We start from the raw sequence: 27,911 nt of genomic DNA on the forward strand, positions 1-27,911 counted from the left end.
CTCCCTCTGCTTCCTTGCACGGCTCGACCTGCAGGGATAAAGTCGGGCAGCTGCCTGTGACTTCTTCACTAGTGGCCTGAGGGCAGCAGGACCTCGCTGCCAGCAGCAGCAGAGCAGCCTGGGTGAAACCCTGCCAGGAAAGGCAGGGGAGACAGAGGCCCTTGCTGCCCCTGCCACCTCCCCATGCTAAGTATCACCCTTCGCTGGTAGCACTGAGCTGCAATGTGGTGACATCTGAAGCACTCACAGCCCTGGTGAGCAAATGGTCTGGAGACATGACAAGGAAGGGCTTCCACACGCCTCCAGCCCAGTGGCAGGGCCATGGGTGTTTTCCAGCTGGGCAAGCAGAAACAAACCCCATTGTCCACTGATTGGACACAGCTCAGCAAGGGGCCCATGGTGCCTACAGGGCTCCTGGGACCTGGCATGCACAGTGGGGTCCAGTCAAGCTCCAGCCCCCTCTCAGGCTGCCGGAGGCAGGGACAGCCTGCCCAGTGGAACAGCAGCATCTTTGGGACACAGGACATCTCCCTGCTTTCAGGCAGGGGGACACAAGCCCCTCTGCCCAAATCACATCTGAGGGTCTCCCATCCTCACCAGCTCCTGGGCACAATCATTCCACGGGCAATCCTTCCCTCCTCCATTCCCATCCCTCTGCCTCCCTCCCTGCATTGCTGCTGCCCTCTCCTGAGCTCCAGCTGCCCATTTGCTTTCTCCTACAAGCATTAAGGGAGTAAATACTGACTAATGGTACCAATTAGCAGCTGAGCTGCTGGGTGCTAGTTACTGAGTGACAGCTGTGCCGCCAAGGGCCAAGGGTGAAGAGTTACCTCACTGCAGGCAGTCTCCACCTGCCAGGGCCCAAGCTGAGACTTGGATAAACTCAAGACACACAGTTCAGGCTCCCACTTGTACCAGGGGTGGCAGGGTTAACCCCTGGCTCAGCGGCAGGCAGGAACACCCTGTGGCATTCAGGGCACAGACCACTCCAAGCACCCTGTCATGGTGTCACTCCAGGTCTCCTTGGCTGAGGATGGAGCCAGGGCTGGCAGAGTGAGCCACTCTATAGCCAAGGTCATCTGGCCCATTGAAGCAGTGCCGGGGGCATATCCTCCTCCTTAACTGGCAGCACCAGTCTCCCACGATGGAGCACAGCCATTAAGAAAGAAGTGGCTGGCACTCAGCCACACTTGTAAAACACCGCAGGGGAGCTGTGCGCTGCTGGGAACCAGGGAACCTGGTGAGAGGAAGAGGGGTGGCACCTGCTGTGTGGTCCCGGTCCCCCTTTGACAAAGTCCATCCACAGCCCAGTGGAGCCAGGTGCCCAGTGACTCCCAGGGTTTCTGAGAACCATCTAAAAGGCACAGGGTGGCTTTCTGTAGGATGGGTGAATGCTAGTTCTGGAGGATAGCCTGAAGCCATGGCTCCCCATCAGCCTCCCCGAGGCACCTTGGTGGCAGCAGACAGAGCCATGCTCCAGCTCTCCGGGAATGCTGCTGCAGCCAGAGTGTGCCCACCCTGCCTGGCAGGGCAAGGCCCAGGTGCCTGCCTGTTCTCCCAGCCAGCCTGCTCCCTGGGCAGTCTCTGTGGTCACTCCGTGGCACCACAGGGACCATGGCACACAGCCACCTGCAGAGATGAGGGCTCCAAACACAGGTCCAGGAGCTCTCCCAACCATGCCAACCCCAGTCCGTGCCTGGCCCGACATTTGCTGGCTGGCGTGGAGGAATTCCGCTCTGTGCAAATGTCTGGCAGGGCTGACTAAATCCTGTCTGGAGACTAAGTCCATCCAGTCATGCTTTCCCCTTTGGGCGAATCAGCAGCGGAGCTGCGGCTGAATGCTCCCAAACATCCCCCAGGGAGGTCTCCAGGAGGGCCCTTTCCCACAGCTTCCAACAGTACCAGCCGTTCATCATTTCTGCTCCTTGCCAGTCATGCTTCCGCGGGTTCCCAGGCTGAAACGGGGCCCCCAGGCCACCCAGTGGAGCACAAACATGGGACATCAAAAGAAGGGCAGGCCAAACCCATGACCAGCAGCCCAGCTGCCAGGGTACCGCTGGGACTGCCCTCCCCCTCTGCAAAGCCGAGAGTCCACCGGTGGGCAGAGGATGCTCTAGCACGGACCAGGGAGGAGGGAACCTCGGGGCGTCCTGCACCCCTCACACGAGGGGCTGGGGTACATGGCTGGGAGCCTGCAGCGCCCCGCGGCCATGCTGCGGGGGAGCGCGGCAGCGTTTGCCTGTCCCTGGGGAAGGCACTGGCGTCGGGCCCCTCCCCAATCCCTCTGCAGAGCCGCCCCATCCCGAGCGGCTTCGGGGCCGCCCCGGCTCGGCTCTGAGCCCCCAAACTCATCGGCGGGCGCGGGCCGGCGCTGCCGCCTGGCGGCGTGACCGGGAGGGCGCTCCGGGAGCACCGCACGGGGAGCGCACGGGGAAGGAATTAGCCGGGCGCGGGCTGAAGCGGTTCCGCGGAATGCGGGAGCCAGCGTGGGGAAGCAGCGTGGAGGGAGGGCAGCAGTGGCGAGCCGGCGGCTGGTGGGAGAGGGTCTGGCATTCTACGGTGGAGAGGCATCCCAAGCCCCCCCTCGGGCAGGGCAGGCACGGCCCTGAGCACTAGGGTGAGCATCCTCATCCACCATGAGGATAGGGAGGCAGTGAGCGGCAGCAGGGAGATGGGGGAATAAACGGCACTGGGAGCCAAGTGCACAAAGTGGGACAGGGCACGCCGAAGTGTGGGCTTGTTGTGTGTGCTGCGCTAACCCATGGAAGGACTGGGGATGAGTGGGAGACGGGAAATCTGGGAGTAAGCAGGGAAGTCCGAGGACAGAATCAGGAGCATTTTGTTTGAAGGTGGTTTAAAGAAGCAGAGGTTGCTTACAGGTAACACACTGTGCAGAAGGGCAGGGATAGTGTTAGGAAGCAGATTTCAGGGCCAGGATGGATCACATGAGGACATAAGACTGTGACAGTCACCCTGAGCACGGCAGCTGTCCTGCAGGGCTGTGCTTGCTGCTCAGCTGCAGGCCATAGAGGAAGGAGTTCTGGCTGGTCCCCGGCTGAGAACCCCAAGTTCCACAGGAATGGGATGGGAAAAGGCTTGAAGTGCACCTCCTCAGCATAGGTTACTTCCCAAAAGGCAGCTTGCCTTCTTCTCTCCTTGCTCCTGGGCTGTGAGACATCCAGGAGCAGCCTTGTGCCAGGGACCCAGTGCCTCAGGGACAAGAGGGGCTCCTGGCACTACCCTCCCAAGAACTCGGGGCCTCAGGCTTTATCTGGTACATCCATCCTCAGCTGATAGGGACTCAGTCTCCAGGGAAACAGCCTGCTCTTCTAACACTGCCCCCCAGACCCAGTAAATCTCTTTTCTGGCAAGCCAGATGACAAAAGTCAGCCCAGACAATAGGGGTGGCTGGCTTCCCACAAAGATCCCTCTTCTGGGGAGGAGCTGCAGACATCACCAACCCCCTGTCTTTCTCCACTCTCCACACAGGATCTGCCATCTCCAGAGGATGCAAGCAGGTGGGAAGGTCTCTTCTGACTTTTGCTAGTTCTTTTGCTAGTCCTGGGATGGTAAAGTTGGGAAGCTTCACAGCAGAGCTGAGCTGCTATGCAGTTCCCAGCAGTGCTGCTGCTGGCCCTGCTTTGCATCTGCAGTCACAGAGGTGCTGGGTTTCCTGCAAAAAAGCAGGCTTCTCAAGAAAGAAAAGAGCTGCACAAACCCCTAGCTTTCTGGAGAGCCCTACAGGGTCTTGTTGCTGGTAGCTCAGGGCAGGATTGCCTGCTCGGATGGAGGACAGGCTTCTCTGCCACTGCTGCTGGGTGTCTCCCATCCTGCTGGTCCCAGAGACATCCAGCTTGCCTTCAGGGATGCTCTGGGCATTTCCTGGCAGGGAATGGCAGGACTTATATGTCTGTGCAGAAAACAGGGCAGCACAGCTGGTGCTCCTCCATCGCATCCTCCATCACTTCCCGTGCACAAGCCAGAGGACCATTAATAAATTTCACTATCTCCTACCAGCCAGCTGTGCCAGCTTCCCTCACTCCCTACATTTTCTGATCCATTTCAGCCCCTACAGCACCTGCTCCCTCCCTTCCCAGGGCAGCACCAGGACACTGAAGGGATAAGGACAAAAAGCAGCAGTGGGGGACCCTGTTTTCTAACCTCTTGCACTAAGACCTTTACAGGGGCAGCAGAGCAGTGCCCTGACCTTGAGAGGCACCAGTGATTTGGACTGATGTGGGTCAAGAGCCATGCTACAAACCCTGCTCTGTCTGTTCCTTCACCTCTCTTCTGCCTGCACGAGAGGTCAGGCTCCTCCAAACAAGCCTTGGGCCATGCCTCGGACTCAGAATGCAGCCAGGACCTCTGCCCTGGGCCAAATCACTCCGAGGGCAGCCCGGGAATGGTGCCTGGGGAGAAAGGACCTGCATGGGGAATGGTGCAAGCGGGCAGGGCAAGCTCCCAGCGGACAGCCTACAAACAGAAAGGGTCATGGGACAGTGCCCAGCTACTGGGACAAAGGGCCTACCAGAGGCCAATGGGGTTGTAGAAGTTGTTGTGGGAGGGAGGTGAGCGGTGGCAGAGCCCCAGGAACCTCAAGAACGGGGAGGGCTCCTTGGAGGTGTTCCCTGTGGTGCAGGCACCCCCGAGGTCATACAGGAACGTGTGACTGGTGGGGCAGGGAGGGAGGCAGCACTCGGAGAAAGCTGGGACTGACACAGAAGGGTGACGGGGCCAGTAAGCGGTGGCCGTGCCAGTGGTCGGGTGACATCCCCATGGGTAGGGTAACCAAACACCGTCCCCAGGTGGCTGTTTCGGGGGAAGGCGAAAGGGGAAGCGTTTCTTGCCCCGCGGTACTGCGTTCCCGGGACAGGCTCCCCGGTCCCGCGGCGGTCCTGTAGAGGGAGGGGAAGTGAAGGCAGCAGCACCCAGTCCCGGCAGGAGCGGGGCCGAGCGCGCCGGGGTCGGCGCCCCGGCCGGACGGTCGGACAGTCGGACAGCCGGCCGCTCCTCACGGCCGCCAGGGCTGCGCCGAGCGCCGCCGCCGCTGCCGGGGCCCCGCTCCGCCCCAGCACCCACCCGCACCCGAGGCTGCCGGGGCACCGCCGCGTCGCTTACACGTTTCCCCGGGGGCTGCCGGCTCCTTCCCGCGGCGCCGCCGCCTGCAGGGCACGGTCCGGTCCCGTGGCGCCCGGTGCCAGCGCTGGCGGCCGCGGCAGGCCGGGTCCTAGCGCTCCCCGCCCGCCAAGGGCACCGCGCGGAGCGGGCCGGGACTGCCCTCGGCCCCGCGGCCGCCGGACTGCGGCCCCGTGCCCCACCCCTCGCACCCCGCTTTGACCTCCCAGCTGCACCGGCCGCACCTGAGAGCGGGAGGCTGCAGGGGTGGCCCCGCTACCGCAGCTCCGGCACAGGAATGTCCGGTGCTCTAGCTTTCCGCCAGTGTCTCCCCTCTTCCTGGAATAGACCGCTGGCCCTGCTGCCCTGGGAAAGGGTCATAGCCGTGCTGTCCTTTTGCCTAGGCAAGGAGGGCAGGGTGCCGGCAGGCAGCCCCTCCACTGCTGCTCCCCGCTTTCAGTCCCGCCTGCGCCGGGGTCAGGCTCCGAGCCCTCCCTGCAGTTCTGGGATTAGAAAGCTTCGGACCCGGGCTGGGGTCCCTCTGTGTGACGGCCCCAGAGCTCAACACAGGCTACCGGCTGCAGGGTGACTTTGAGCAGGACCGCCGAGCTGCCGAAAGGGGGGACAAGACCTTGGCTCAGCGCGGGAGGCTGGAACCAGACCCTCTCCTTGGCGCCTGGCAGAAGAAGGCACGGCAGGGACAGTGCTTACTCTGGTCACCTCCCTGCCTGCACGCTGCCCTTACCTTGATAGCTCAGCTCTCCCGGTGCCAGGTGATGCTGCCTGCAGACTCGTCGCTGCCTGGTGCCAAGCAGGACTGGGATTTCCCACGGCAGCAGGACCAGGGTGCAAAGGCTTTGCCACCCTACGGGCTCTGCAGCCGGAGTGGGTTTTAGAGCCCTGGCGCTGGCTGGGGCTGGCTGAGCACGGCTTCCGCTGGCTCAGCAGGTGGAGGCTGCATGCACGGGCAGATTAGTGGGGGGGGGGGGGGGGGGGAAGGAATTGGCTTCTGCCATAGGAACTCCAGGCAGGATTCGTCAGCGGGTTGCTGTGGGGCCAAGTTCCAGCACAGGGGAGGAGAGAGGGGAGGCTCTGGGTCGGCAGCAGCCTCAGGGGGACAATGAAGCCTGTGTGAGGGGGGGACTGAAAATGGTGCTGCAGGTGCCAGCATCATCCCTGGGATGGTGTTATCTCTTGAGTGGCACATGTAACCCCTGCTCCTGTGCTGGACTTGGGCCATGGTGGGACCCTCGCTGAGGTCCCATGGGTCAGCATCGAGCCCTGGTGCCAGCAGGGGGGCCCTCAGTGAAGCACCCTGCACCCCCTGCCCCTGTGCCGGGCCCCGCAGCTGCTCAGGAATGAACTGGCAGCAGCCCACCAGCTGCTCTCCTGGTATGCGCAGCCGGAGCCGGAATGCTGTGCCTTGACCTCCTCGCTGGTCTGGACAAGCCTGGCCCCTGCCCAGGGCATCTCCCCTCCCAGTCTTACCATCCTGCTTGTCTTTTCCCATTAAGGAAGTGCAGGCAGCTGAGCTTTGGTGCCGGAGGAAAACAGGTGTCAGAGCCAAGAGTGATGGAGCCAAGGGGCGGGGGGTGGTAAGACACAGGGGAAGCTCAGAAAGCACCCCCCTGCCCACACCAGGGCATTCCCCACCCCTTGCTGGGAACCTGGAGGAAGTCCAGGCTGGTAACCCTGGTGTGGCCACCTCCACCTCACTGCCTGTCTCCAGCCCCAGGAGCACTGCAGGAGGGAGATGGGGTGGCAGGAGTATTTCTGCTCTCCCAGCCCTTGCTGCAGAGCTGGGCTGCAGCCAGCACTTCTATTTTAAGCCCCACAATGTGTTTGAGGAGGCGAGTGGTGTGCACAGCTGAGTCTCACGGCCTGACAGGGAGAGGCCCTGTTATCTACATCCCTGGAAACTTCCCCTTCTCCCTTAGGGCATGTACAGGCTCAGGGCAGGTTGGACCAGCTGCTTTTTCCCCTTTCCAGTACAGGTGGCAATTGGGGCAGTTGAAATGGGCATGGTCTGGTGAAGTTACTGCAAAAATACCTGGGCTGTAGGAATGCGGGTCTATCCACACAGCCCTGCCCCTGTCTGTGTCAGGCAGCGTTCACCTGCTGTGACCTAGGCTGGCAGCCATCCTGAGAGAGAGCAAGGCTGGGCAGGGCTGTGCAGGCAGGAGTATTTACTCTGTAGGTAGTGACTTTCCTGCTAAGCTCCCAGGGCAGGGAAAAGGGGCCCAGATAGCCTGTAGGATTAGCTGAGCTGAGTGCAGGCACAGAGGAAGCACGGGACAAAGCATCCTTGTGAAAGGCACCACACAGCTCAGGCTTCCCCCCTCAAGCAGGACTGAACCTCACTGCAGGGACCTCCTCCTCTGAAGCTCCCCTGACTCCTTAGCAAGGACCACCTTGCAGAAAGCTCCTTTCCTCCTGTGCTGACGGATGCTGCTGGACAAAAAAGCTCCACACTAAGTGTCTATTTATCTTTTAATAAAAACCATCATCCACCCCCTTCTGCTCCTGCTGTGAGTCATTAGGATGCCTGGGCAGCCAGGGGCACCCAGGGAGAGCACTGGGCAGGAGGGGTGCTCAGCGCCAGGCTGAGGCTGGGGGCTGCAGTGGCTGGGGCACAGGGCAGCCTCAGGGCTGGCTGAAGCAGAGCCCCTTGGCACAGCCCCTTGCCCCTGGGGAGGCAGTGAGCCATGAACTGCTGCTGAGAGTAGAGACCGTGCCAGAGCGGCCCAAGAGGAGGATAAGAGGCAGGTTAGGGCATTTTCTCCCTTTGTCTGGGACTCACTCTTTCTTCCCAAAGAACTTCTTGAAGACAGATTTGTTCTTGGTGCGAGGGGGGCTGGTGGTCTTCTCCCCCCGTGCGTCGCGGGGGCTCCCTGTTGGTGCCACGAAGGAGTGGCAGCGTGCCCGGGGCACAGCCTGCTCCCCGATGTACAGCGTGACCGAGTAGCTGCTCCCGGCCCCCGCCGCCTCCTGGGGCACCGCCCGCGGGCTCAGCTTCTGGTACGTGGCTGCAAGAAGGAGCAGTCAGCGCGAGGAGCAGGCCCTGGCAGCCCCCTAGAGCCCTCCCCAAATGGGGGCTGCAGCCAAGGGCACAGGTATGTAGGACCAGGTGCGTGCTGGAGCAGCATCGCATCTGATCCTTGGCTGTCTGTGGGGACAGAGGCAGTGGTGCCACCTCCTGGCTGTGACAGAGAAATCAGGACTGTACCTGAGGTGAAGGAGTAGGACCTCCTCTTGTTGGCCACCAGCCCATAGTCATCCTCGGGGCAGATGTTGTCCCACAGCCCAGGGGACGCTCTGGATGGCCACTGCTGCTCCTTGTGCCCAGCCCCCTGAGCATTCTCTGAAGCAGAATGGAGACATGTCACAACGCAAGGCCATCACAGGACAGCCCTGTGTCAGCCCCAGAGAGAAGAGGCAAATGTATGACTATCTCAGTGTCCCAGGAAGTGAAGTAAATGTTCCTTTCCCCACATCCCAAGCCCTGGGACTACTAGCCCAGATACCACCACGTTCAGGACTGACCAACAGCCTTCAGCCTCCCTCAGCTGTCTCCTATGTACCTCTTTGGGCTGGGGAGAGAAGCTGGGGGACAGTGGCAACCCAGCCAGACAGGAAAGTCACCTGCTGCTGTCACAGTCCCATCGAGTGGGCTATCCTGGCTGCCCAGTGGCCGCTGCAGTAGTGGGCTTGCACAGGGTAACACCACAATCTCCTGGCTCTTGGGAGTGGTGACCTGGTGATGTCCCTGGAGGTGGGAGGTCCCAGTGCTGGAGACCTTGCTGGAACTGAAAGCAGCAGAGATTTAGCAAACCAGACTGGCCCACCAATGTCGTACTGGAGCAGCACGCTCTGGGAGATGTGGGATAGAGTTATACCAAGAGCCAGCTGGCCAGCTCCTGGCTACTCACCTGCCAGTACCACCAGTGCCCTCGACACGCTGTGCTGCTGCCTGGAAGTAATCCACTTTGGGGAAACCTGGGGGCACAGCAAACATCCTCTGGATGCTGGCAGTGCACAGGACTGCCACACAGAGCCAGTCCCTGACCTGACTGCCCATGCTGCATGGCTGGCTCCTCCAACCTCCTGCTGTAGCACCTGCTCTTGGTCTTGACATCCAACCTAGGATTTCATAGCAGGGCTTGAACTCCTCAGGTACAGGGACAGCAACAGGAAGACCTCAGTATTGCAGGTCTCCTTGCTGCAAGGGCAAGCAAGGCATTTCCAAGCCCAGCGGATATGGAGGAATACCAAGGCACAATTATAATTTTCCTGACACTGGCTTTTTGCTGCTGAAGCACCGCTGACGTCAATTGTGCTATTCCTGATTTATAGCTGTGTATGTGGTGTGAAAACAAAGCCTCCAAATCCTGCCTGGCAGAGAACTGCTGTTCCCAAGGCAGGCTAGGAAGATGCATAAATCAGAGTAAAATGTTGTGCTGCTTCTCTTCTGACCCCCCATGTATCAAAAGGCTCAGCGAGGGCTGAACAAACATGGTAACCACAGAGAGCTGGGCCCCTGCTCTGCCTGCCAGGGCTCCTCACCTGAGTTTTGCTGCAGCTTTGAGACCCATTCGTTCATGAGGGACTGGGTGGGGGCCCTCAGGAGGTATTCAGAGCCATCCTGCAGCCTGCAGGGAGAGGGAGAGGGGAAGAACAATGTAGGGTGCAGCTACAACAGCCCCCACAAGAGCAGAAAAGAAGAGAAGCAGGTGATAAAGAAGGAAGGAAATCCTCATTTAAGCACTGAGCTGATCCTGCCTGGGGATGTTGGTATGTGTCTGCCCCAGCAGGGACACTCTTGGGAAGGCTGTGGTTACTGCCCTGCATGGGGCACTCACTGAAGCCTGAAGCAGTTGGTCTTCTTGGTGTACTCGGCATCTGGGGTGCAGACTGCCCCGGAGAGGTTCAGGGGAAGGGCCACCACAGAACTCTGCAGCACAAGGGAAAGCAAGGACAACAGCGGGATTGGATGGCTCTGCCTTCCCTGACCACGGGGCCCAGAGCCATCACCCTGCCACCAGCCCCCTCCCTTGTCACCCCAACGTCCCCAGGGCACCTTGAGGCTGTCCCTGCGGTCCTGGTAGAAGCACAGCGTCTGCCTCATCAGCACGGCGTGGAAGAGGCCCCAGGCCCGGCAGCTGGCCTGTGGGACACAAGCAGGGCACAGCTGTGATGCCAATAGCTTTGGAAGAACACAGATGGTCTCATGGCACTCAGAATGTGGCCCAGGGCTTCTGAGGCTGTGCCCTTCCAGAATGGCCAGCAGCATTCCTGTGGCACTTCCAGGAACATCCCTGGCTTCTCTCCACCCCCTGCCATGTCCCAGCACCCCTGTCCCAAAGAGCCCCACAGCCATGTCTGTACCTTTCTCCCTCCTGTCTGCAATACGTGCTTCCTTTCCAGCGTCCCCTCCATCATCTGAAACTCCATTTTACCAGGCAGGACCTGCAAGGGCACAGAGGGTGAGCAGAAACTTCTCTAGGGCTGGTGGTGCCAGCTTGGCCTCCATGCATATGAGGTCTATATGACCCATCCCTGGTGAGCAATGCCAAAGTGGCAGTGGAATTACAATGAGGAACAACTTTCTCACCTGGCCAGGGGCTGAGCTCTGTGTCAGCTTTAGGGGTGAAGTGCCACTTTGCTGAGGCTATGGGTTGGTGGGGGTGTGTGTGCTGCAGGGACCCCAAATACCACACCTAGCCCTTCCCCAGCAGCTGAAGAAAAGGGGCCACTGGAGTCAGGGAGTCCCCAGCTACAGGTTATGTTTGCAGGAGTGGATAACCCAGCTGCTGCCTTGGCTGTTCCCCAGCCCCTACCTGACCCTGAAGCGAAATCCCTGGCCTGCGGATCTCACCTTGCTGCTCTCCTCTTGCCAATGCCTCCGCTGATCCCAGGCACTGGAGGCATCCAAGGGGGCTGCAGGCACCAGCTCCTCCTCGTGGGGGGAAACCCTGAGCCCACTGGGACTGCCACTGCCACTGTGCACCACCCTGGGGCTCTGCTCTCCCGAGGGGCTGTGGAGCAGCTGGGCAGCAGTGGGAAGGGTGAATTTGGCCACTAGCACGTTGTTGGCTGATGAGAGGATGAGGGGCCCGCCAGCAGTGGCGCTGGGGCTGGCCAAGCTGCCCGCCCTGCTGTCCATCCTGTGGCTGGCACAGCTGCCTCCTGGTGAGCTCTGTCGCTCGTGTGCCCCATCCCAGATGGCCTGCAGCTCCTCCTCCTCTTCCTCAAACTGCCTGTGGGCAGGGTGGCACACTTCCTTAGTGCCCAGTGCAGGGCTCTGGGGCTGTGGAGTGCCCAGTGCCCACTCAAAGACAGAGAGCTGGGTGGGGGCGGCAGGGGAAGCCGGGGACCCTCTGGGCTGGCTGCTGCTGGCTGGCTGCTGTGTGCAGGCAGGGCTGGGGATGGCTCCAGCCCTGCCTGGGGTGCTGGCAGGGGATGATCCAAGCTCCAGCCAAGCGGCTCTGTGGTGCCTGGCCCGGCCAGAGACAGTGGGGCTGTCATCCTGGCCAAAGGGGGTGCCCAGCTCGTCCCCCATGCCGACACGGGACGGCTGGCTCGGCCTCAAGTCCAGGTCTTTACTGGTGCTGCTGGGGTGCCGCGGGCTCCAGTGCTCCTTCCCAGCACGGTGTGCTCTCTGCCGGCTGCAGCTGGGCTTCAAGCTCACCTCCTCGAACCACCTTTCTTGCTTGCCCTTGGGGGACATCCCCAGCCTCTTGCTGGGCCCCTGGGGACTGTGCCCATCTTCCTGCCATCCAACTCCATGTGTGCCTGTGGGCTTCCATGGCCTCACTTCTTGATCCTGCCTCTGCTCCTGCCCCTCTGCCTCCTGCTGCCGTGCCTCAGCCCCTCGGCGGCAGCCCAGGACCATTGCATCCCGTGGCAGCTCCAGGCTGAGCACGGAGCCCAGGGAAACACGGGGGCATGTGATTTTGGGGTGAGGGAGGCAGGGTTTCTGAGGGGCCGCCCCGCACTCGGCATCGATGTCCTGCACCAGCGGGTTCTTGACATAGAGGAGCAGCTCCCCAAGCTGAGGTCCGGCGGCAGCGGCCCCCGGCCCCCCCTTCCTCCAGCCACACTTCTGAGGCCACGTGTTGCTGGGGCCGTGGCATTCCTCGGGCGTGGGCCGCAGGGAGCTGTCGCCCATGATGCCCCGCAGGGTGAGGAGCCGGGCCTGCTCTGCCCGGGCCTGCTCCCGCCGCTGCAGGCTGTTGAAGAGGCAGCCAGAGCCGGCCTTGGGCAGCGTGTGGGACACGGCCGCCATGCCACCGCCGGGCCCTGCAGGGCGCCGCACAACGGCGGGCGGCCGCTTTGCCGTGCAGGTTTTCCTGGCCTCCGCCTGCACCTGAGGAAACAGAAGGAGAGAGGCGTGATCCCCATCGCTAGAGCTTCCACCATCCTGTGCCAGCTGCCCCGTTTCCATGCTGCGTCTGGGAAGGTAGGGGGCTGCAAGGGCAGGCAGACAAAAATGCTCACCAGCAGCACATGCAGTGTTGGGAATGACAGAGCGTCACCTCTGTCCCCTGAGGGCTGCGCCCACACGGGTGCAGGCAGGGTAGAGCAGACAAGGGAATCTGCCCATGATGGAGTCCCCCAGGTGTGGTACAGCTGGGGCTGACTACCACACAGCTTTTCCCTGGCACTGCTGACCTCCAAGCCATCACTTTTGGGTGGCTACTGAGAAAGCAGTCACTGCAGTCCATGCCTGCCAGCCCTGCATGCTCCAGGCAGTAAAGCAATGAATGCAAGGGCAGGGACTGAGTGCAAACCCCTCCCCTCCCGTTCCTTGCAGACCCTCTCCTGGGCTTCCACAGCTGCAAGAGTCTGCAGGAGCTGGAGCAGTGTCCCCCTGGATCCATTAGGCCGGACGGTGCCCATTACCAAAACTCTCCTGGCAGCCCAGCAGCCCCTCATCCTGCCTCAGTGCCCTCCAGCCTCCCTGTCCTCCTGCCCTCTCCCCTGGGCTACTGGGCCAGGCTGCCCTTAGGGCTCCTCACACACAGACCTTCTTGCACAGGCTCTGGAGCAACAAGAGATGTGAGCCCCTACACATTTCCAACTCCCAGCCTCAGAGTTACAAGCCAAGCAACCTGGAGTGAGATCCCCAGCAAAATGAGCACCTCAGACAGCCCCAGCCACCCTTGTCCCCTTCAGCTGGCTACACAAGAACTGCTCCTGCCCCCCAGCAATGGAGCAGGGAGGCTCTCCCACTGGCGACCAGCTAGCCATACCTCCCACGGCCACCAAAACTACTTGAATGGAGGGCCAAACTGCAGCAAGCCCTGCCTCAGTCCCCTCCTCACATGTCCCAGCACCCACACTCTGGACCCCACAGCATCAGAAGGGTTTTCCCTCTCTCAGCAGACCGCTGCCACCAGGGCACCGTGGCCTGGCCAGGAGGGTTGTGGCAGGCAGGTTCACACCATGCAGCCACTCTGCCCGGCATGCAGCCTCCCCCGAGACGTTACCTCTTCCACCAGCTGGCGTGCTGGCTTTCTTTTTCGCTTTAAGCTACCCCAAGTGTTTCCTAAAAGCCCCTGGCAACGCTTCCAAAAGGTTTTACAGCCTGAGTGTTTAGTGGCGGGGAGCTGAGCAAGGGGAGAGAAAGAGACACACAGAGAGGACAGAGTGGGCAAGGAGCTGCAGCAGGAGAGCACGGGCAAAGTGGGTGGCGCAAGCCAGCCTCAGCCCTAAGGCATCACGCAGCATCAGCATGGCCAAAGGCCCCTCTCCTGAGACCAACACAGTGCCAGCAGCTCACTTAGAAATGGTCAGAGGGGTCTCAGCTTGGGGATCACCCCGCTGCCCTCCCAGTCTGCATGGAGCACAGCTGCCCTGGCTGTGTGGCTGCTTGTCCATAGTTCTGCCAAAGCCTCCCACCATCCCCCCGTACCGCTGGCAGTGCCTCTTCGCCTGGCCGCTCGCTGCTGGCCAGCAGCTGGGCCTTCTTCTTCTCCCCCTTCTTGCCAATGCTGAGGATGAGGTTGACCGTGCCCCCGAGACCACAGGAGCCCCGTGGCGGCAGCAGCAGCGTGGAGGTCTCAGCAGGATCCCAGGTGCCAGCCTCCTTGGGGGATTCCACATCAAGGGCTGTTTTGCTGCTGGGCTCCCCCCAGCTCTGCCCCACTCCTGACGGGGCATCTGAGAGGGGTGATGTTGGTGGGGAGATGGCTTTTTTCTCTGGAAGCTTTGGCTCTGATCTTTGCACAGGCTCGAGGAGGGAGGAGGGCATGAACTTCACTGGGCTGTGGATGCTTTCCAGGTGGGGTAGGATATATGAGGCACGCTGCTCCTGCAGAGCAAGGCAAGAGAAGGAACATAAAGGAAGGGCTGCTGGAGTACCCGGCAATTTCTCAGGATAGCCTTCCCTTTGCCCTGCCTGAACCCCAGCGATTCCCAGAGGAATTGGCATGCATCCCTCCCCACCTTCTGCACCACCCTCTCCATCCAGTGCCTCTGCTACCCTCAGCCTCAAGGCTGGTCATTCTCCCTGGTAGTCTCAGCATGGCTGGGTACTCACTTGACCAATGGGGGATGTGCTTGAGAGGTTCTCTGGCTCCCTCCTGTCCTCCTGTCGGCTCCCCAGATCCTGCTGCTGATGCCTCTGTGCTCGCCAGCGCACCAGCACCCAGCCCAGCATGCTCTGCAGCTCTTCCAAGCGCTCCTTTATCTGATGGGAGGAGAGATACTGGGCAGCCTGCAAGGACTCCTGGCCCAGGGACACTGGTCCTACCAGGATATCTCACAGCAGAGCAGATGGGAAGTTTTTGCGAGTGGGATACAGTCACAGCCACATCAACTCAGATCTCAGGATCCACTGGATGAAACTTCTTCCTGCCCTGAGCAGCCCCAGGGATGCATAGCTGTCCCCATCCCACTTACTGGGGCTCTGCACCCACACCTTGCTCTTTCTTTCATGATCTGTCCCCAGAGGGTTTCAGGAAGTGCTGAGAATTTTCCCCCAACCCCATTTCTCCTGTCCTTACTGTTGCACTCAGGTAGTGCTCCTCAGACACCAGCTGCTGCCCTGCTGCTGCTAGTGCCTCAAACTCCTTGAGTTTCTCTTCAATTCTCCTCTCCAGCTCCTCACATGGGGTCTCCGGGATACTGGAGCTGCTTGGACTTTCAGAGAAGATCTGAGCCCGGGTGTCCTCAGTCCAGGAGCTGTGAGCATGTGAAAGACAGGCTGAGGAATGACCCAACACTTCTCCAGCCCTGCAGCCCCAGGAAAGCCATTCCCATGCTCAGTGATATCTGGAAGCATCTCCCTGGGATTGTGGCCAGGCTGTTGGGGCAGGATGAGATGCTGCAGGGATTGTGGCCAGGCTGTTGGGGCAGGATGAGATGCTGCAGGGCTGCCTCACAACAGACAGCTGTGGTGCAGCCCTGCATTCCAGGCTCCCCATGGTCACGCCTGGCTGCAGCTCCAGCACTGCCCACATAGCTGCCAATGCCATGCTCTCGCCAACTCCCCCTCAACCCCCACAGAAGCAACCCCAACAGCTCACTGCCACTTACATCATGGCTAAGTAATCCTTGAAGAAGTGCCGGAGCTGGCTGGCCTGCCGCACGCGGAGCCGGGTCTCCTGCAGCAGCTCCTGCAGCCCTGCCCAGGCCCACAGCGTCTCCTGCAGCTCCCGGCTGACGGGGCACTGCCGAGCGGGACACAGCTCCTGCAAGCGGGCAGCCGCCCTCTCCAGCTCCTCCAGCTGCCCTTGCAGGGTCTGGGACACTGCCTGCTAAAGATCACAAGGCAGGAAAGGTTTGAGATGCATCCAACCCCTCTGAACCCAGGCTGCACTCTCCTGCATTCTGTGATGCAGGGACAGAGGAGAGGATGCTGCTACATGGGCAGAGCCAGCCTCAGTGGGGAGCACGGCAAGAGCACAGAGCTGCCTGGCTTCCCTGCCCTGTGTGCATGAGTCGCTTCCCCACCAGAGGGAAGATGAGTAGGTGCTGGCAGCTGGGCGTTGGCACGTGGGAGCTGATGCAAGCTCTGTCCCCTTGCCTGGCCCACGCTATCAGAGGGGAGCAGAGCAGGCAGGTCTCAGCTCCACTGGAAAATTCCATCCCGCCCTGTGAGTGTGCCAAGGCTTACAACACCTGGGCCCCCGGAGGGGGGCCAGTGCCTCACTGAGACAGCCCCAGCCAGCCGGGACACCTCCCTGGCAGTGCTCCCCTGACTCACCTCCATCTCCTGCTGGCAGCTTAGCAAGCCCTGCAGCCCTTGCAGGTCCTTCTCACTCTTCACCGTGGTGAAGCTCTTCTCTGCTAGGGCAATGTCTTCAGACAGCGCCTTGGCTCTGCACTGAAGAGCCTCCAGCTGTGGGGATATCTTTGCCACCTGGATGGGCAGGAGGGGACAGAGAGGGAGATCAGCCCTGGGATGGGAGCCCCACCTGCCACACAGCCCCAGCCCACCCCAGCCTGGGACACCCTGCCATGCAGCTGCAAAGGGCAGGTGCCAGTCACGGGAGAGACAAGGATGCCAGCCTTGCACAGAGCAGTCCCCATGAGTCCCAATGTCCCTGTGTCCCACTGAGGAGAGCTGAAGTGGGTGCCCTGTCCATTCAGCTGGCATGTCTGGCTGCAGATGAACCTCCTGCATGCCTCCCCAGGTCCCAGCCTCCGTTCCCTACCAGACGCTCCAGGCTCTCCGTCTCTGCTGCCACCTCCATGACCCGCTCCCGCTCCTTCGCCACGTCATTCAGCATCTCCACGGCCTCTTGCAGCTCTCCCAAGGGCCGGCTCATGTCCTCACTGCTTGGAGACTTCTCAGCCTGGGCTGAGAGTGGGGGAAAACACCCCTGCGAGCCACAGCGCCCACTCCCTGGCTGAAGCCAGCAGAAACACCAGATGTGAGAGATGGGGAGTGACACCCCGGGCAGCTGGGCTGGAGGGCAGCACCCAACAGGGGCCCCATGCCAACTGCAGATCAACCCTTGGTCCATTCCCAGGTGCTGTGTGATCCCAAGGGATGCCTGGCCATGCTGCTCACCGCTGCAGACCCCTGCTGGCTCCGTGCCTCTTCCTCTTGCAGGTCCTGCAGGAACTCAGACAGCACCAGGGAGTCCCGCAGATCTGCTGCCCGGTGCCGCAGTGCTGCCTGCACGTGTGCCAACCTGTGGGGATGGGTGCTCATCAGAGGTGCCGGCAGCTTCTGCACCTCCTCAGGGACAGCATCCTCCTCCCCACCCAACCTGGGCACCAGAGAAGAGGCACCTTCCTCCAGGACTCACTTTTCCTCCACCATCTCCACTTTCCTCTGCATCTTCCTTGCCCCCTCGTGCTCAGTGGGTGCCTCGCTTGCTGCTTCTTCCCGCAGTGCCTGCAGCTTGAGGCCACAGAGCAGGAGCTGCTTCTCCAGCCGGCTCATTTCTTCCAGGTCCTGGCGCAGCTCCGCCGGGCTTCTCATGGCAGCTGGCTCCAAGAGCGACCCAGCCACGTCTTGCAGCCACCGCTCAGCCTGGTCCAGCTCCCCCACCAGCCTCAGGGCCTTCAGGGAGAGCAGGGAATCCCTCAGCCTGGCTCTGAGCCACCCAGAGGAGGCAGGAGCCATGCTGGCTTCCCACTGGGGGTATCTGGGGCACAGGCAGCACAGTGGGAGAAGTGTGCCCTCTGCAAGGCCAGCCAGAGATGTCGGTGCCAGTGTGGCATCTCCAGGCCCCAGAGGTGCCAGCCTCACTTGGTGATGCCCAGCAAGCTGTTCCACTTGAAGCACGCCCTGTGCCCTCCCAGCCCTGACTCCACGTACCTTATCGATTTCTTGCAGCACCACACCATTCTCCTGGTGCCTCCTCTGCAGGTCCTCCCACAACTCCTCCAGTTCCCGCAGCATGGCCTCCACCTGAGGGCTCCCATGAGGCCTCCCTCGTGCTGGCCCCTCCTGGGAGGCAGGGAGGGCAGTCAGGATGGGCCCCACCTGATGTCCTCCCCCCACCTCACATCCAGGCAGGCTCACCAGGAGCACAGCCCTGGCACTGGGCTCTTGCTGCATCTGTGCTGCCTCCAGGCTCGCCGCTGGACACGGGGGGACTCCCATAGCCACACTCTCCTTGTACGGGGACAGATCCTGCTGAGGAGCAGGAGACATGCTGGGTTAGTGCCCAGACCAGGTGTGTGGGCACAAGCTTGCATGCCCACGAGCAGCAGGAGGAGGTTAGGGAAGTGAGTTCTTCCTCAACACGGTCTCCTCATGGATGGGCAGGGAGCAAAGGGGACTCTTGGGGGGACATTACCGTGTTCACCACCTGGCAGACGTCCTGCCCTTGGGTCTCCAGCTGCCACATCTCCCACTCAGCCTCTGCCTCTCTCCTCCTCCAGCAGAGAGAGAAGAGGGACAGTCAGGACTGCAAGGCTCCCCCTTGCACAGGGGAACCCCATCCCTGTTCCTTTTGACTCTGTCTTGCTCCCACAGCCACCTCCACAAGCTGGTACCTTTTGTTGTCCCCTCCATGAGGGGGCTGTCCCACTGCTGAGGAGCCAGTCTTGCTCTCCTCTCCCTTCTTGTTCTCTGCCATCTTCTCCAGCACATCTTTTGGTACCTGCAGCACAAAGGTTCCCATTCTTCCTTGGCCAGCACAAAGCAGACATCTGCTTTGCCCTGGGCTGGCACTTATCACCTCCCATAACTGCTGGGACCAGATCCAGGAGTGTTCAGCTTGGATTCTGCCCAACACCTGAAACCCTTTCCCCTAGGCTCCCTTGTCTTCTTGAAGCAGAGGAGCTGAAGATGCCTGGAGGAAGCCAGTGCTTACCATGCTGCCAAGTCCTCTTGTCCATTTGGCTGCTGCTTCCTTACCCACAGCCCCGTGACTGCTGTCGTCTCCTCGAGGCTCAACATTTGGAGCTGCAGCTCTGCCCCCCGGGGAACTGCCTGCCCGTGCTGGAGCCTTCCCTGTCCTGGGAAAGGAAAGCAAGGGAAGCCCGGGGGAGCAAAGGATAAAGAGAGACCTTGAGTGGAGCTGGTGCCCCAGAGACAGCCTGCTAGGGGCTAACCAAGGTCTTTCCCAAGCCTCTGGCTCCAGTGCTGGGAGGTCAGGGCTGGGACCCAGCTAAGCCCTACCTCAGTGCCTGCTGGAGCTGTGCCCAGCTCTCCTTTACATCTCGGTGCTTTGAGGTGACTCGGGCTGCCAGGCTGGGCTGCAAGTTTAGGAGTTGGGACACTGTCACATCCAGCATCTGGAGAAGAGAGAGCAGCGGGGAAGTGATGGAGACGGGGCTCATGAGTGACAAACCACCATGGCCACGGGCAGGGTGTGTGATGACAGCCATCTCTCTGGGGGGCAGAAGAGGCAGTGAGTGCGTATCCCAGTTCTTGTCTGCCCTGGGGACACTGCCCCATCCATCACACAGCCTCAGCCACCCACAGGGGGTTGCCCGCAGAGCCCACAGCACTGCTGGTGGCAGAGCTGGCCTGGGAAGGCTCACATTCTCCCTGTCAGGATGCTCCCCAGGGCTCAGGGGACGAGGCAGAGTCTTCACTCACCATCACCTGGCTGGCAATGTCCCTGACATCCCGATCCTGGCAAGGCTCGGCCTCCCCTGGCTTCCCTGTACTGCAGATGCTGCTCTGCTGTAAGAAGAGGCCACGGTCAGCAGTGGGAGGAGGACAGGGCCCTGCTCCCAGCTCCAGCAGAAAGAAACAGTGCAAAACTGCACTTGCCAGCCCGGCTCCCTCTCTCCATCCCCTGGTTCTCTCCCCAAAGCCCAGGCTGAGAGTACTGGGACCACAGGAGCTTCCATGCAGGAGACAAGAGCAAGGTGCTGCCCACCAAGTTTCATTCAGGCCGTGCAACAGCCCCACACACCAGGGTGACCCTGGCTCCAGTGCAGATACCTTTGCATGGATGACCCCGAGCAGGATATCTGCTTGCTGGAGGAAGGAGGCCACCTCCAGGGCCAGCTGCAGAGCCTCGTGGTGCTCCTTCAGGGTCCCCTGCAGCCGCAGCCACCTGAGCAGGTGGAAGGGGAAAGATGAATGGCAGCCTGTGCCTGTCTGGGGAGCTGTGCAGAGCTAGGCCGGGAGGTCTGGGGGGTCCTGCTTCCCATCTGGTCAGCTCCTGGTGCCTGGCTCAGCCCTGCTCAGCCCATGTGTCCTCACACCACTCACGCTTTGTTAAGGTGCTTGCGCCGGGCTGAGATGTTTCTGCTCTCATTTTTGCCTTGTTTCTCCAGCTTCTGGGCCAGGCTGTTCAGCTCCTTGTGCAGATTCTGGAACTGCTGCTCTTCCTGGTCCGAGCAGAGAGGAAAGACATCAGCATCCCTCCTCAGGGACCTGTGCCATGCCCCAGCCTCAAGGTGTTTGGGGTCCCTGACAGGTTGGCAGTCCCCCAGCACCTCTCACCTGCTTCAAGTCAAGGATGCGGCGAGTGAGCTGGATCTTATCCGGGCTTTCCTGCAGAAGGGCTGCCAAAGAAGGCTTCTCCTCCTGGGCCAGGCAAGGGTGTGAGGAGGTGGGGGGACAGCCAGGCTATCCCCTTCCCCAGACCATGCTTCCCATCCCGCAAACCTTGTGCCTGATCCATGCCTCCAGCCGCTCAGCTTTCCTGTTAAAGTCCTGCAGACTCCGCAGTCCGCCCAGGGCTTTGCTCTGGCTGGCAGCCGTCTGCTTCAGGAGCTGCCACTGCTCCTGCAGGGCCAGCAGCTGCCTCCGCACGGCCTCTGCACTGGGGCCTGCCCTCCACATCAGCTGCTCGCCCATCTGTGGGGCCAAGGGACCCACTCAGCACCAGGGGTTCCCAGGGACCCTCTGCTGAAGAGAGCGCAGGGACACAGGTGCTGTGAGTAACGGGGGCCATGCCACACCATGCCCTGCCTGGACCCACCTGATTGAGCTTTATCAGGGTGTTCTCAAAATCCTTCATGTCCCTCTGCAAGGTCTGGGCCACCTCCTCCCAGTCCTGGAGGTCACAGCCGTCCTTCAGGTCCCGCAGCTTGCCTCGCACCCAGCTCTCTGCCTGCAGCACACCAAGAGCCATGTGGCTGGGGCCTCCACCAGAGCCTCAAGGACACGGCTTTGGGACCCAAACCCAAACCTTCCCAGCTGTGACAGGGACTGGAGTGCACCCTTTCAGCTCTGGGAATCAACAGGCCAGCAGAGCACTCAGGACAGCATCTGTGGCAATGGGGGTGTGAAGGTGTGTAGCACTTCACTTCTTTCCAGCATCTCCCAGCCCAGCAGGAGAAGCTGGGCTTGCCCAAGCAGGCCAGTCTGCACAGAACATCGCTGCACAAAGCATCTCTCCTCACTGCACCCTGCTCCCCAGTGCAAATATCCATGCATTCTTACCACCATGGCCTGGAAGCAGCCCTCCCACCATCTCAGTTCCCATGCTGCTGGGGAGGGACAGGGTCTGAGAGGAGAAGGAGGAGGAGGAGAACGGGGCATGGGAGGAGCATGCGCACATGGAGAGGAAGCAGGGCCCTGGTGTGGGCTGACCCCCTCTCCCTGGGGCTGACAGCCAGGGAGAGGCAGCCAAACATGATCTCATGCCACAACCATGGCTGTGCTCGGGCTGGGAGTTCAACCCTCCCTGCTGCGCACCCCACCCCAGAGCTCACATGAAAGGCTGCCGGTGGCCCTCCGTTGCACTTCCCACACAGGCCCTGGGAGAGGGCCCAGCTGCCTCACCTGCAGCATCTCCCGGTTGAACTGGGCTATCAGAGGACTCAGGTCAAGGAGAGGGGCTGCTCCCCCGCCGCCGCGCCCGCTGCATCTTGGTGCTGCAGCAGACTCCTTGCCCTTGGGGCTCTCTTTCTGGGGTGATGACACCGGGGCTGCTGCCAGCTGTGGGGAGCAAAGGTGGGGTGGGGAGTGTCAGTGGGCTGCCCCAGGGAGCCTTCCCTGTCACCTCCCAGGAGCATTTCAGAAACCCAAGTGAAGTAGGTCAGCATGCCTTATTCTTAACTCCACTCCTTCCCTGACATATTTGGGGTTCTCCTCCAGCATACTGAGGTACCACTTCCCTCTACCAAGGCCACACTGGTGGCTTTTGCAACTGCAGCAGGGGGTTGCTGGCCTGTCCCTCAAGTGGGTCACTCCCTAGGTCATTCCAGGCTGTTGGGATGGCACCTGGCACCTGGACTGGTCCCAGCACCCACACTGGAGATGGATGCAGTGCTTGCTGCCCCTCCAGCCTCAGAGAGTGCATCCCTGTGAGGAGCATTTGTGTCTCTTTGGTGTCATGCAGGGAGATGCTGCCAGGGGATGGGATGGAGGGCCACAAGGCAGGTTCCTGGCAAGCCTCCTTGGTGGCACCCAAGACCCCCATCCCTGGTGAGTGGTTGGCGGGGGCTGAAAGTGCAGCATCTCCCTTGGGATTTGGCCTTGTGGGCAGCCAAAGCTGACAAAACCCTCTGTCAGGGTTCCAGCTCTGCCAGGGGTGACAGCAAAGGTCAGCCAATGAAAGTGCTGGCCCTTCTCCAAACTCAGCCCTGGGCCCAGCTGCACGCTGCCCAGGGGACAGCACCATCACCCGGGCACTTACTTCCCACCCTTCTGCCCAGGGATGGGGATCTGACTGCATACTAACTCATGGCAAACAGGAAACAGAATTTTCAGGAGGAACCCAAAGGTGCAAGGCTTGCTGCCTCCTCTCAGCAGGCAAAAATTGCTCCTGGGGCTAGCCTGGGACAGCCCTTCCTCGTTGAGAGGGCTGGATATGAGCTGCCCCACAGGGTTTTAGCTGCCCCCGAGCCCACCAGGGAGCAATTTTCCAGGAGCCTGTGGAGCAGTGGGGTTTGGGCAACTGTTTCAGGCTCTCTAAGCACTCTGGCATGTGCTGCCCTGCTGACAGCACGGGACTCACTTTACAATGCCCGTTCTACTTAACCACAAGAACTACAGAAATCCTCTGTCTTTATTTTTTTTTTAATTTTTTTAATAGCAACACAGATTCTCAGGCCCTCCTATGACTCCATGACCTTTAGTCTCTTGACTCAGCCATGGCTGAGGAGCCCATAACCGGGCTCCCTTGGAAGCAGTAAAACCCCTGGATGCTCCCTGGGGGGCTGATTCCTGGCCCCACCATACCCAGCTTGTTCCTGCACTCACTGCAAGAGGCAAGGCTCCATCCACACCTGGGCACACCACCAGGGACCAGCCTCATGCTCAGCTCCAAGCTGCATGTCATGCCCCCCTAATGTCTAGGGCAGAGGCACATACCGCATACAAGGGAGAACATCTGTCCACTGGAGAGCAGAAAACGCTGGCCTGAACACTCCCAGGCTCCTGCTGCTTGTCCTCTGCATCCACATCCTTCCTGAGGAACACCTAGAGGCAGGAAGGCACAGCTGTGAGCCTGGTACTGTGCTGGCAGCCTAGGGGGCAGAGGAGCACTCACCCACCTCCCTGCCCTGGGCCAGACACTGCTTGGCTGCACTTTTGCCCGTCCCTCCTTACACATCTTCTTCTTACCACGCTTCTCCAAACAGCATCCACAGCTCCCACCACGTGTTCAGCAAGTGGCAAGAGCTCCTAAGCCTGCTTTGCTCACTGCCTTCTCCATTTTAGCTCCCAGTACCCCCAACACCCTTTTCTCTCCTTGAATCAATTCCAAAGCCAGCAGAAACCCATTTAGTGATCACCACTGGTCCCTGGTCATCTAAGGATGTTCAGAGACTCCCCTGCCCTCTTCCAGAACAGCAGGGCAGAGGCATGAGGGCACATGATGATATTAGCTCCAAAACCATGAGCTTGAATCCTCTCAGCTGCTGATCCCTGATCTCAGCCTAGCTGGAAGATGAGTTAAGGGGGAGCTGGCTTGCAGGGAAGGGCTTCCAAAGGACAGGGGTGAGGGTGGAAGCAGGAGAGGCAGGAGGAAGGAAGTCCAGGAACTGCAGCCAGGCACAGAGAGGATGTCCAGGATGAACTCCACATTACCTTATCCTTGATGCAGCACAGCCCCAGGAGGAGAGGTGCGTGGGATTGTTTGGATCGTGCCCAAGGGCATTAAGCCTCATCCTCTACAGATGGATCTTTTCTTGGGCTGTTGGATATAACAGGCTAACTGAGGGAACTCCTTCCACTCCTTTCCTGGGGCCACCTTGCTGTCTCTATAACAGCCATCCAAGCAGGCACAGGGCAACAGAAACAGAGTGGTGGACAATGTGTGCTGCCCTAACAACCCCTCCTCTGAGATCGCTGCAAACAGGGTGCTGGATCAGCCAGAGCCAGCCTACTGCTGCTCAGGCCACTCCAAACTGAGGACACTGACCAAGGGAAATGAACCTAGGAAAATCAGAACTCCTTTCCTAGATAGAACATTTCTTCCCACCATCTCTTCAGCACTGCAGAAGAGTCCTGATATGAATGGCAGTCTAGAGCATAGGGCTGCTGCCACCAAAAAGTCTCAGAGCCCTACAAACAGCCCAGCAGGAGAACAGCACCACTGGACCTTTCCAAGGACCAGCAAAGCTTGGCCCATGGCTGCAGAGGACAGACCACTGCCACATGCCACAGCATCCCATCCCAAACAGGAAGAACAGTCAGGGTACAAGGCTGAATCACAGCTCAACAGGCACAGTGAGAACTCAGCAGGATGGTATCAGAAGGAGAAGGCACCTCCTTGCCTGACCATGGGCCTGAGAGGTTTGGATGCATATTTAGGGAATGATAGGGAGCTAAATGTGAAGTGCCTGTGAGGCATAAGACCCTAGAAAGCTCTATGCACTAATGTCTCAGGCTGGCCCCCAGGGCTCAGCGTGGGAGACAAGCCTGCAGGTGACACGGGAGCTTTATTTAAAGTCCCTGTCTCACGATCCGTCAGCCGCAGGAAAACAGGGCTGCCAGCACAACGATGACTTCATCCTTCCCGCAGAGCTGCTCCACCGGGACTACCCCCCCTTCTCGGTCCCTCTGGCTGGAGCTGGGTCCTCGATCCGGCAAAACAACAAACTTCCTCAGCAACCAAAGTCCGGGACAAGGAACTGAGCCTGCCTCCTGCCATCCATGAGGTGCTGTGCTAAACATTCCCTAGCAGGACACCAGGCTCGGTGACACGAGCAAAGCCTCACGTGAAATGAGCACAGCAGCCTCAGCTGCCGCCTCTGCAAACACTTCTTCCCCCTCGAAAAGCAAAATTAACACGGCACATATGCTTGCCGCATTCCCACAGAACGGGCACTAGTGACTTCCCACGAACATGAGGAGCCGGGGCCAGATCCTCCACTGTGCTCATCCCGGAGGAGCCCCTCGTTCCTACGGGGCAGGAGGAAATGGCAAATCCATGGGCTGCGGGGTACGCTTGGGAAAGCATTGCCGTGCTCTGCGTGGGAGATAGTGTCCCTCCTCTCCTCCAGCTGCCATCCCACACGTCTTCCCCTGCCCCCCAGCTCCCTCTTTCTCCCAAAGCTCCATCTTGCAGCCTGCCCACCTCTCTCAGCTCCACAGGCTCATGCTGGACAGGGAGGGGGGGCCGATCCTGGCAGGCTCCGGGGAGTCCCGCACCACCGTGGCCAGCACGTGTCCCTGCCTTATGTGACAGAGGGGAGCCCTCACGCCGATGCCCTCCGGGCTGCGCAGGCTCCGCCGCCCGGCGAGGAGCTGACTGCGTGCCGGAGGAAGCGGCACCGCTTGCGAGGCTGTGCCTGGCCTTTATTGGCAATGAAGATGAGGGCTTTGGCAGTGGGCTGCGCGGCTCTCCCCAGCACTATCCTGCCGGGAAACCAGCTGCTGCAGGTCAGGGTTAAATCCCAAGGAGTTCCTGCCTGCCCTTGCCAGAAACTGCGACGTCTCCGAGATGCCCTCCTCCTCATCCCACCCACAGGGGGTCTCCTGGGCTCTGGCACTGTTGAATTCGCACCTCTGTGCCTGCCAGCGCCCAGACTTGGAGGGCGGGGTGCCGAGAGCCCTAGGTCCTGATCCTAGCCTTGTCCCAGCTTTGCCTGGCTGTGTGGCCCTTCATGAGTCACTTCCCTTCTCCCAGCCTCCGTTTCCCCTCTGGTGAACGAGAGAGTGAGTTCCCAGCTCCCCGCACTGAGCTGCATCACCACAGCCATCTCCAAAGCTGAGCCCTCCATAGCCGGGCTCTGGGGCAGGGCTTTCCCGGCTCATCTCAGCCCCGGGGAAAGCTCATCTCGCTCAACCGGGAAGAATTCCTGCCCTCCAGCCTGATGGGACAGAGAAGTGCGTGGGGAGGGCACATGGCAGGAAAAACAACTACCCCAGGAGCACTGCAAACACTGCTGCCTGGACGGCACGGGCAAAAGGCAACAGGGATGAGCGCAGTCTCCCCGGGACCTATCCATCCCCTGGCAGCGAGGAATGGGGAATTGCAGGGAAGACAGGGCGAGAGCAGGGCACAGGGTACCGGGGTCGCTTACCTTGAACTGAGCTTTCTCTGTCCTGCTGTTGTTGTTGTTGTGGTTCCTCTCGCCGCCGGCGCGGGCAGGGTCCCCGTGTCCCCCTGCCTCTGCCGTGCCAGCGTCCCCGTACCAGTTGGACAGCGTGATCTTCTTAATAGAGCGGGCTAGGGAGCTGCGGTTCAGCCGCTCCTCGTCGGGGCCCCCGTCCTGCCGGGGGCTGGGGCTGCGGGGCTGCCCCGCGGCGGCGGCGGGGCCGGCCCGGGCGTGGGCCAGGTAGAGGGAGATGCGCTCGTTGATGCTGCGGCGGAGGCCGCGGTGGCTGTCCAGCGCCGAGGCGAGGGCGATGCCGGGGCAGGCGTCTCCGGGGAAGTCCGCGGCGCACTTGGGCAGCGAGAGCCGGGTGCTGATGGTGAAGGGCTGCACCTTCCTCGCCGTGCTGCCCGACATCCTCGCCCTCCCCGCTGCCCGCTGCGGGCACTGGGGGTCCCGGCCCGGGTACCGTGGGGTGAAGCGGCCGTGTGGGGCCGCCGCCGCCCAGGAGAGCGGGTGATGGAGATGGCCCGGGCAGCGCCGGCTCCGTGCCCGGGGCGGGCGGGGGCGCTCAGCGGCGGGGCGGCCCCGCGGCGGGGGGCAGCGGAGCGGGGGGCGGCCCAGCCACCATGGCCGGAGCGGCGAGGCGCGGGCAGCCGTCCGGCCTCGGCTGCCTGGGCGGGCCCTCCGCCCCCGCCGGGGCGCGTCCCCTCCCCTGCCCGGTCCCTCCTCCCGCGGCGGGCCGGCCGGGCGGGAGGAGCCGCCGCGCCCTGCCGGGTCCGTCCCGTCCCGGCCCTGCCCGCGGCCGGCCGGCTTCAGTCGTCCGCCTTCTTGCGCAGGTTGAGGAGGCAGAGCAGGCAGGTGAGCAGGGCCTGGCGGCTCTCCGGGGAGCGCAGGCGGCGCCCCAGGCGGCGGAGCGGCGGCAGCAGGCGCCGGCGGGCCAGCGGCAGCAGGCGGGCGAGCAGGGCGCGCAGCAGCGGGGCGGCCAGCGGAGGGGCGGGCATGCTGCCCCCGAGCCTGCGGGCACAGCGGCACAGCCCCGGCCGACCTGCGGGAGCGGGGGCGTCCGGCAGCTCCTCACTTTGTGGGACGTCTGAGCTGAGCGGGAAGTTGGGGGTCCGCACGCCCCTGGGAGCGGGGGCTGCCTGGGGCAGGCCCGGGGGAGAAGAGCTGGATGGGGCTCCTTCCCGCCTCTTGCCCGGGTCGCTCTTACCCTCTTTGAGAGCCTTGGTGCTCCGGGACACCACTCAGCTCGTTCTCCCGGAGCAGCCTGGACTGCTCGGCTTCCCCAGCGTGGACCTGCCACCAGCCCAAATGGCAGGAACAGCTCCAGTGCAAGGGACAACAAAAAACCCCCAGCTGTTCATTTAAATGCCCCCTCCTCCCAGGCCCGACAAACACTCCCTGAAAGTGATACTGCTTCACAGCCGAGGCCCCAT

The 27,911-nt window shown here is 61.3% G+C and overlaps 1 protein-coding gene across 1 annotated transcript; it reads right to left on the bottom strand.

Moving 5' to 3' along the window:
* Nucleotides 1-27,547, bottom strand: LOC102068338 (uncharacterized). Its single transcript, XM_074538620.1, has 33 exons — nucleotides 26,461-27,547; nucleotides 23,303-23,410; nucleotides 21,770-21,925; nucleotides 20,964-21,095; nucleotides 20,648-20,839; nucleotides 20,483-20,566; nucleotides 20,249-20,367; nucleotides 19,976-20,090; nucleotides 19,625-19,711; nucleotides 19,202-19,317; nucleotides 18,894-19,038; nucleotides 18,574-18,680; nucleotides 18,375-18,453; nucleotides 18,098-18,211; nucleotides 17,891-18,022; nucleotides 17,376-17,632; nucleotides 17,135-17,258; nucleotides 16,776-16,970; nucleotides 16,325-16,480; nucleotides 15,655-15,875; nucleotides 15,123-15,300; nucleotides 14,657-14,806; nucleotides 14,030-14,428; nucleotides 10,991-12,481; nucleotides 10,501-10,581; nucleotides 10,193-10,279; nucleotides 9,975-10,066; nucleotides 9,679-9,764; nucleotides 9,045-9,111; nucleotides 8,758-8,921; nucleotides 8,342-8,476; nucleotides 5,861-8,141; nucleotides 1-28 (listed from the first exon to the last, which is right to left on the bottom strand). Exons 1-32 carry the CDS (start codon nucleotides 26,887-26,889, stop codon nucleotides 7,912-7,914), a joined length of 6,228 nt encoding a protein of 2,075 aa, XP_074394721.1. The 5' UTR covers nucleotides 26,890-27,547; the 3' UTR covers nucleotides 1-28; nucleotides 5,861-7,911.
* Between the last annotated feature and the right edge of the window lie 364 nt (nucleotides 27,548-27,911).

The sequence above is a fragment of the Zonotrichia albicollis genome, chromosome 3 (assembly GCF_047830755.1).
Source record: "Zonotrichia albicollis isolate bZonAlb1 chromosome 3, bZonAlb1.hap1, whole genome shotgun sequence".
Classification (NCBI taxonomy): Eukaryota; Metazoa; Chordata; class Aves; order Passeriformes; family Passerellidae; genus Zonotrichia; species Zonotrichia albicollis.